Source organism: Dermochelys coriacea, chromosome 14 (assembly GCF_009764565.3).
Source record: "Dermochelys coriacea isolate rDerCor1 chromosome 14, rDerCor1.pri.v4, whole genome shotgun sequence".
Classification (NCBI taxonomy): domain Eukaryota; kingdom Metazoa; phylum Chordata; order Testudines; family Dermochelyidae; genus Dermochelys; species Dermochelys coriacea.
In genome coordinates this window covers 38292511-38302210 of record NC_050081.1, presented here as the reverse complement: position 1 = coordinate 38302210, position 9700 = coordinate 38292511, and the positions used below count along the sequence as shown (strand labels likewise).

General features: G+C 51.3%; 1 protein-coding gene across 1 annotated transcript; it reads right to left on the bottom strand.

The window, feature by feature from the left end:
- Window positions 1-4154: 4154 nt before the first annotated feature.
- Window positions 4155-8578, bottom strand: LOC122456595. Its single transcript, XM_043496698.1, has 2 exons — window positions 8464-8578; window positions 4155-6417 (listed from the first exon to the last, which is right to left on the bottom strand). The coding sequence occupies exon 2, from the start codon at window positions 6399-6401 to the stop codon at window positions 4314-4316; it is 2088 nt and encodes a 695-aa protein (XP_043352633.1). The 5' UTR covers window positions 6402-6417; window positions 8464-8578; the 3' UTR covers window positions 4155-4313.
- Window positions 8579-9700: the final 1122 nt, after the last annotated feature.

The window sequence follows — 9700 nt, the reverse complement described above, 5'->3', positions numbered from 1 at the left end:
GAGAACCTGCCAATGTACTTTGTACAGAACAAAACATCCCATGAGAGGAAAAAAAAACAGGAGGACTTGTGGCACCTTAGAGACTAACAAATTTATTTGAGCATAAGCTTTTGTGAGCTACAACTCACTGCATCCAATGAAGTGAGCTGTAGCTCACGAAAGCTTATGCTCAAATAAATTTGTTAGTCTCTAAGGTGCCACAAGTCCTCCTTTTCTTTTTTGCGAATACAGACTAACACGGCTGCTACTCTGGATCCCATGAGAGAGAATCAGAACCACTGCCCCAGAGAGGAAAAGCCCCATGCCCCATTCCCTGCACCCCTGAGCCAGCCATTCCCCACCCCTGGGGCTGGATCGGAGCCAGCATGCCCTAGAGGGGATAGACCCCCATCCCATTCACCATTCACTCTTATGTTTGCCAGTTTCTGGCTGGTTCGCCATGCTCAGTAGAGACTTGAAGAGTGAGAACTACCGGAAAGGGGATTAAGTGGCCCCAAACTATCTTGCCCGTGGACGGACGGCCTCTCCAAGTCCTAAATCCCTGGTAGCAACTACAGAGTGTGTGCGATAAGGCGCCATGAGGCTCTAAGCCCATGAGCACAAGCCACTCACCAGCAATTGTCCCCAGGAGAGGAATAAACATCAGCCCAATGCCGATATCTCGTTGCCGTCGGTTGCGCTCTGCTTCCTCTTGTTGTCTCTGCAGCTCGGCCTGCATTTCTCTGAGGTGTCTATTGGCCCTTTCCAGCATCTCTCTGGCCTCTCTTTCTGACCTGCGGCAAGAGTCCAGCTGGATCCTTAAGTGCACGAGGTTACTTTTCTTTTGCTCTTGCTCATCCTGCAGGTTTTTCTTCTTCACTACTAACTTCTCGGTTGTGGTATCTACCAACTTCAGCTGCCTTCCCAGCTCCTCTTCTGCTGCTGACATCTCTCGGGAAGCTGCCTCGATTCGATCCCGGATTTTCCCGTGTGCATTCGGATCTGCCTCGGCTTCAAGTAGGTGTTGAGTGAAACACACCAGTTCTCTCATCCCTGCCTCAAAATGGTTCCGGACGACCAGCTTATAGCCCTCATCTCGTCCAGAGCAAGTCGAAAGAGCCATGGGGAGCTGCCACGAGATGATATCCTGCCTGCAAGAACAAAATAACTCTGAGCATCACAGACACATGTTGGGTCCAGTTGTTAGCAGAGGACAACAGTTATCCAATCTGTGCACTGTTGCATCTGGGCAAGTACAGAGTAACTCTACTGGTGCAGCAGGGTTGTTCCAGATTCACGCTGGTGACAGAGATCAGAATCCAGCCCTTACTCCATTGAGGGCAGGGGATCACTCTGGATTCACACTGTGTCACTGAGATCAGAATCTGGCCCTTTATCGTTATTTGATTCCTCACAAATGGAAAATTTCTGTGGCTTCTTCAGGTCCATAGGATCTTCTACTAGACAGACTGATTCCTTTCTTGCATTGCAAGTACGCATCTAGCCTTTCCCCTGCCGTTCTGAAATTCAAGGCGCATCAGCTCCAATAAGCAGTGTCACATCTGTAATGTAAACGTTTTCAATAGGAAAGGGCCTCACGTAACCACAGAACAAATGATTCCCTGCCGTGTTCCTAGGTTAACATTGAGGTGACTTCGTGTTACCAGTTCTCATGGGAGGTTTTAGCCTTGGTGACTGGAGAATGTGATTTTTTCATACCCAGCCCCTCCAGCCTTTGACTGTCTTCCCTGCACCACACAGGTTTTGGGGTACGGGTGTGGGGGGGTGAGCAGCTCCCTGCCCCAGGTGTGGGGGTGGGTGGTGAAACCAGGGCACAGGTCTGGGGCTGTACCGATGTAAGGCAGGGGCAGATGCGAGGCCTGGGTCCTGGCAATTAATTGATGTGGCAGCTTTGACAACCTCTGCAATTACCCATAGGTTAACAAACCGGCTGATGGTGCCATTGGCATCTTCCAGCATAACCGCACCCCAGCTCCACTCTGCCCATCGCCCCCGTGGAGGGGAACATGCTGACACCCTGAATGACGGGTCTCCCAGTGAGAAAGGAATGGTGGGGGAAAGGAAGTAAATGAGCCCCTGGCGCGGATGGCAAAGGGGGCATACAGACGCCATGACAAGGGGGGGAATGAGGGACTTTAGGATTGGAGGAAAGAAGGCACACTGAGTTCCTGGCATGAGTACTCCTAGAGGAATTCTGTGCCAAAAAATTAAAAATTCTGCGCACATTTAAAAATTCTGCACAATTCTGCATATTTTATCTGACAAAGGAACACAGTATAATCACACCAGTTTCAATTATTTTGGTAATTCATTTCAAAACCCCTGTCAGCAAGTCTGTCTGTCTGGCTGTCTCCAAACAACAAAAAAGGATTCCCCCAGGAGAAGAGAGTTAAAAAAAAACCCTATGACCACCCAGTTCCTATTTCTCTGTTATGCTTTTGTTGGGCACCTCAGTCTGGGTGCATCATGCATGGTAGCTGGGCACATCCCTGCCCCTCCAGTCTATTACTCGATTCTTGTTTTTTCATCCTGTCCCCATAGAGTTACCATAGAGAGGTTCCCAAATAGAGGACACTGCAGGAGGGATGGAGAGGTAGAGAGGGGCTACAGTTAGGGGGCACTGGAGGGGAGTATTTGGGGGGTGCTGAAGGGTGTGTATGTATACTGGAAGGGGGTATTTGGGGGTTACTGGAGGGTTATTTGGGGGGTGCTGGAGGAGGCTGCATCAGGCCTCCCTCTGCTCAGACACTATACACCATTCCCTCTGAGCCCAGGGATCCAGCGACAGACACAGCCTGATGCTGGTCAGACCAGGGTGGATGGAGTTTCCCTGTGGTGATTTCAGTGCTGGGCTATGCAGAGTTGATGTTGCGCAGGGCTCCATACCCGCTGGGCTGGGCACTCTGCGCACTGCGGGACACGTCGCCTCCTTCCTTCAGGGCATGCCGGGAACAGCAGCTGCCAGGAACCCTCCAGCTCCCCCTCCTCTCCGCAGTGTCCTCTATTTGTGCAGAGCCAGACCCTGCTCGATCCAGCAGTCCCTAATGGCGGCCAGGAGCTCTGCAGAACCAATTCTGCAGGGAACAGTGAAATTCTGCGCAGAACATTAATTCTGCATTCCTCTTCTAAATAACGACGACAGGCTCCTTAATGCTAGTAAATGCCAGAGGCTTTATTGAAAACGCTCAGTGCTGTGGCATCGCAAAGCAGGAAATCCAAGGACCAACTGGGCAGCTCACACTTGATGGTTGGTTCCGTGCCGGGTGTGCGCAGTGCACCCCCATTTTTCTGAATCCCCCCATGTGCCTCAGGGGAACTACTCAGAGTAAGTAAGGCAGCTATGCCAGCTTCTGATTTCCTTCCAACTGTCAGGAGGAACCCTGGGCCAGTCGAAATCAAAGGGAGTTTTGCCTCAGCTTTAGTGGGCACAAGATGGGCCCTCCTCAGGCCATACCCCTGCAGGCTAGGTTTCTGAAAGGATTTAAGTACCTAACAGTGCAGATGGGGACCTAGTGGGACTCTCAAAAGTGCCGAAGCTGGTTAGGTGCCTAACTCCCCTTGCAATCCACTAGGTGCCTAATTCCCCTTGCAATCCAATTTAAAATCCCACCAGGTGCCAATCTGCACCATTAGATGACTAAATACCTTGAACACTTGGCCCTGTGAGTCTAGCAAGTGCTATAGCCCCATCTTGCAGATGTGAGGCCCAGAGAGTGGTGAAGTGACTTGCCCTTCAGCTAACAAAGCGAGACACAGGAAAGACTGACTGGAACCCAGGAGTCCTGTCTCCCAGCCTCCTCCATCCTCCGTCAATGCAAATTTTTCCTGGGTTATTGAAGGTGGAATTTGATCTCCAGCGCAAGTAACAGGAGCTCTGTCGCTTGTGATGTTTCTAAAATCTATAAATCCTGCTTCATAGAGAATGGGCATTTTCCTCATCTCCCCCCTCCATGAATCTCTCTGTAGGTTCTTATCAGGGCCAACTACTACCTAAGTGTCTCACCTCCCCCCGTACCCTGTGGCTGAGATGGGGTAACAATACATCCCTATCTTACAGATGTGAAGTCCAAGCACAGAGAAATAAAGTGACTTGCCCAGGGTCACAAAGGACATCATGTGGCAGAGCAAAGACTAGAACCAGCGTGAGCCGTGTCCTCACGCAGCACCTTGACTGCAAGGCTGGCCTTTCTCAAGCTCGGGTCTTGCAAAGCAAAGGTCATATTTGGAGCGAAGCGAGGTGGGGCTATGATTGGTTGATTATGGAGACTCCCCATAGCATGAGCCAGTAGCTTGGACGCCACCAATGCATCCATCTACTCAAACAGGTCTTCTTCCTCCACAGTCAGCTCCTTCATCCCCCGTTTCACTGCTCCCTCAATTGCCTTCTGCTCTTCCACACTCACGGGGGGTAGCACGGCCTTCAGCTCTCTGTCGATCGTCTCCACCCTGGCCTCGACACTCCTATCAAACTCCTTCTTCTTCTCGATCACCATGTCGTAGATGGCTTGGCGGGCCTCTTTGCAACCTTTCTGTAATGCCTCCCGCTCGGACTCAAAGCTTGGGTCGGAAGGTTCCATGGCGATCAGCCGCCCCAGGCTGCTCACGCGATCCATCAGGTAATTATTGGACACTTCAGTGTAGGTCTCGGAGATCATGTGCACCAGGTGGGCCACGTTGGAAGCGTTGAATGCCTGGGTATAGATGGTGTCTATCACAAAGGATTTGGAGGAATAATTTTCAATTTTCTGTACATCTGAAACAGTGCTCACAAATTCCTTGATGTCCCGACTGAGGCAGGAGTCAATCAGGCTGGAGATCATCTGGAAGAACCTCACCATCTTCTCCCACTGCTCCTTCACCTTCCCCAGGGCCTCCAGCCCTTTGATCAGCATCTTCCGTGCCATCTCAAAATCAATTTCTTGCACCTTGCATTTCTCCATGGTGCACATGATCTCCATCAGCTCATCATTCTGCCTCTTGAAGTTCTCAAAGCTCCTCTGATACTCATCCTGGGTCGACTTCAGCATCTCCCGGCTCTGCTCGACCTTCAAATGTGCGTTTCGCAGGGCACTGGATCCTCCCATTGAGTCTTGCTGACATTTAGCCACATTCAGCGGCTTGGCGGTGAAGGCAGGAGATCCCACTGAGGATTTACTGTGTGAATCAAATTCTGATGCTCTTTGGTATAAGCATTTGATCTCTTCAACGAGAGACTTCTCTTCTTCTTTTCCTTTGTTTTGGGACAAGGCCATCTTTTCCAGCTGTTCACAGATACGGAGGCCAGATGCGCAGATCTCTTGAGCTTGATTTTTTGGCTCACACATATTTTCTCTGTCTATGCTGCTCTTCGTCTTTAGGAAACTGGTTTTCAGCCAGTTGATGTTAACTTCCTGAGTTTTCTCATCGACGACTTTCTTCATGTTGAGGCCATCATGCTCATCGCTTAGCTCTTTGAGCTGCGTTGCAAATGTCAGTAGCATTCCTGACTTTGCAAAAATGCTGAGTGCTGGCAGTATGCTTCCATGGTTGAATTCCTCTGGGCCAGCCACTGCACTGGCTATCATTTTCCCAGCTTGCATCTTGCCTCGTTTTCCCGTGAACATGGTTGTAAACCCAGTGATTAAACTGGTCATTCCATTTGTAATATTCTCCACAATGGTCATGCCCACAGCATCCCACCCTGTGGGGATGGCTTTCATGGCTTCCTTGTACTGGTTAAAGGTTTCATCGACCTGCTGCTTCACCTGGTTGTGATACTGCTCGGCCAGCTTCTGTGCCTCCTTGGCCGCTTTCTCCTTGATCTGTCCTTGCTGCAGGGCTATCTGGATGTCTTTCAGCTCATCCTCGTAACCTTTCTTGGCGTTCAAACAGGCCTCCATCAGCTCCTGGATCAGGTAGATGACATCTGAATACTTGTCCTTCACCGCCTGGGCTAAGTCTTTGCAGTCGTCTGCCACGGCCTTCATGTTCTTTAGGTGCGTCGGCAGCATGGCATTCACCGTCTCCATGTCCTGGAACAGAATTTTAACAATCACCTTCATCCGTCCCGGGACGCTCATGGAGAGGAGTCTGATCTGGTCCATGTTGACGTGTGCGGTGTTGAAGGCTGCCCAGCCTTGGTTACTGACTTGACACAAGCAGGCCCTGAAGGATTCCGGGTATTTGATGTGCTTGAAGCCGTCCTTAGGGGGGTTCTTATTGATGGAGAAGTCTCCCTGCCCTGCTGAAATGAAAACCAGCTGCCCCAGTATGGCGATGGAGATGGGGGCCGGCATGAGGAACTCCTCCCAGTTGGCATAGGACTTCATCCTCAACTCCGTCTCCTTCCGCACATCCTTGGCTTTGCTGACACTCAGCTCAGCTTTAACCAGCACGTGGGACTTTCTGTCTTCATCTGCCATTGGGCAGCCAGTAACCCTGAAAATATTATTAATTATTATTAAATGTGTATTTTAGAGTAGCACCCAGTTAGGAGAAAGGCTCCAGCGTGCTGGGTGTGGGACAAAGACCTAGGAAGATGTGATCCCTTCCCTAAAAGAGCTTACAAACTAAAAAGCATGTATTAGTGGGTTAGTGCAGGGCGGGTGAGTCAGGACTCCTGGGTTCTCCCCCCAGCTCTGGGAGGGGAGGGGAGTATAAGGCGTTAGAGTGGGGGATGGGATGGGACTCAGGGTTCCATGTGAACAATGGGGCTAATAATCCTGCCTTTCTTTCTCTCTTAGGTATGTATCTGTCCCCATTTAGTGTAGTAACTGGGTGCCTCACAATCTCTAATGTTTTACCCTCGCACCCCTCAGGGAGGCAGGGGAGAGCTGTCATCCGCATAGCAGGGATGGGAACGGAGGCACAGAGTGCCTAAGCACCAGATGTTCAAAGGTGTCTAGGCACCTAACTCCCACTTAAATCAATGGGAGTTAGGCACCTAAACACCTTGAAAAACCTGGCCCCAAGTCAGAACTGAATGTGGGTCTCGTCTAAAACTAGCTGTCTAACCCCTGGCCCAGCCACCTTCCTCTGCTATTGTCAAATTAGATTGTAAACACTCTGGGTCAGGGACTGTCTCTTGCTGTGTATCTGTGCAGTGCCTGGCACAATGGGGCCCTGATCCCCATTGGGGCCCATAGGTGCTCCTGTAATACAAACAGTTAATAATACTAAGGAATTAATGTGCTGAATGCAGTAGGCAGAAAGAGCTGTATTGAGAACTTGTCCGACTGGATCAGCTCTGGGAATATCATCTGCGTAGCGTCCGGTCTCCTCTCTCTGGCAGCGGCCACCGTCAACTGCTTCAGAGGAAGGTGTAAGAACTAGGCAGTAGGAGAAACTGGATAATCTCCCCGCAGCGAACGTTCCCTTCTGACCTGCAGTAGCTGACGGTTGGTTTTCAAGCTGAAGCAGGAAGGTTAGAGCCTCACCAAATCCTGAGGGTTTGTTTCTTAATCCTCACTATTCTAATTCGTGGCTGGACTCATTCTCCATTGCAAATGTCTGAGTCTTCTTTTAATCTTCTGGAGCGACTAGGCGCTAGCTTGTCTTGTGGCAGGGAGTTCCACCGGCCAAGTGTGCCTTGTGTGATCAGTCAATCTGTTGCCTTTCAGTTTCATTGAATGTACATTTTATGCACTTATCCTCAAGTATACTTGCCTTCTTTTTTCCATTTTTCAAAAAATATATAGCTTGGTGCTACAGAATCAGTCTTGACATCCCAAGAGTTGTTTTCTCTAGAGACTGATCCACTCCAAGTTTATGATCGGACCAGAACAGGTCCTTTTCCTCAGCACACATCATTTACCCTCCTCCACACACACACCAACACCTGTGTCCTGAGTGTAACTGGTGCAGCGATGCTGCCCAAGTCTGCAGAAAGCCTGAGTCGATGGCTCGGGGAAAGGAGAGCTGCCCCACGCACGTCAATGGGGCGATGATTCCTATGCCCAAGGTAGAAACCATGATGTATTTCACTGCCCATTAAAGCCCTGAGACAAGGGGGCGTCGGACTATGACACTCATCACATCTGATTTTGTCAGGACAAGGGGTGGCATCTGGGGGTACAACTGCTTACTGGCCTTATCTCAGTGGCAGGAGAATTCGTCCATCCACCTAGTACTGTCTACACGGGGACTTAGGACGGCGTAACACGGTGGGGAGTGGATTTTTCTGCTGATGGATGTTTTTAGCCCAGACCAGCCCCGGCTCGGTGACGCTGGAGTCATGGAACTCCCTGCTACTCTCCATTAAGGAGCAGTTTGGGCCAGGACATGGGAGAAGCTGGACTACAAAGTGCCCTCCTGGGATCCGGAGAGAGCTGGGTTATTCACAGCCCCGCTGGTCCCGATCCCCGTCTGATTTGCTGGGTGAAAATTTCATTAGGCCAGGGCTTTTTTTGTTTCTTTATAAAAAAAAAACACAACCAACCTCCCCCTCCCCTTCAACCTGCCCACCGGGGCAGAGAAAAGCCTTACCACGAACTGCCTAGCTGTGCCCACTTGCTTCCTCCTGCCAGAGATGCTGGAAACCAGAGCCCAGCGCTGAGCGTAGACAGCAGTGACTGCACTAGGCAGCTCCCCAGAGGGTCAATCAGCTCCGGGGGACCTGAGGTTTGTGTGGGATGAGTGAGATATTGCCTTTTAAGGGGCTGGGGAAGTGCAGGGACTGGACCCATTGGCTTTCAGATTCTCATCTCCCCCCACCTCACGTTACACTAGCAGGGGGCAGGACGTTACAGTTGCTGAGCTTACCGCATCTGCCAGGACTCCTGGACCCCTGCATGACCCCCACAACCTCCCTGGGTGCCACCCTCCTGTACCTTCAGGGAACCCACTCCCCCCATGCCAGGGGCTCTGTGCCCCCCACTGTCCCCTCCCCCGCACCAGAATCTCTTGTGCCCCACACTGCCTTATCCCCCCATGCCATTTCACCCCGTCAGGAGTTCTGTACGCCCCCCGCCCCGTGCCACCCCTCTGGTTTCGTTTCTGGCTCTGGCTCAGAGCTCAGTCTCTGAGGGCGTCCACACGTTAAACTCGATTGGGATGATGAGCAAACAGCAACCCCGGCTCTGCTCACCCTGTGAGGTGGCAATTAGGCAATCGACCCATCCTTCGCTCTACAGACCAGAGGGCTCTGCCCCCTCCCCCACACTTCCCCCTTTGGATTGCCCCCCAAAACCACTAGGCTTCTGCCCAGATACGCCTCGAATGTTCCCTGAGAGCCTGGAGCCGATGGGCTGTGGTGTTTAAACATAGCATGGCCAGAGAGAGCAATGCTGGTGCTTCCCTAGTGCAGCCAAAATGGGGCAGAGCGGGTCTAGATTGAAGCTCCTTTGGGAAGCACCCACCTGTGTTCAATGATGTATGGGGCAGCTGGTGTTGCTTAAGGTGGGACTGCTAAAATTGTAGTGCTATTGCTTTAAATGCAATGGGTGGTTTCCTACTCCTGCTGGCAGCCAAGGGGGATCTGTCTGGAAGCCTGAAATCTGAGACAGTCCCCCAAGAGCCAGCTGAGAACCAGGGGAGTTGAGCTGGGCCTCGCTGCCCTGGGGAGCAGTCTGTTTTCTCTCTCCTGGTTTTGCTTCTTGTGCGTTATCATGCTAGAGTCTAAGTGCTGAAGCCAAGATACATTGCGACTTTCCAGGAAGAGTCTCGATGGGTTTAACCTAAGGTGTGTGTGTGCGCACGCGTGCACGTGCGTGTGTGTATGCGC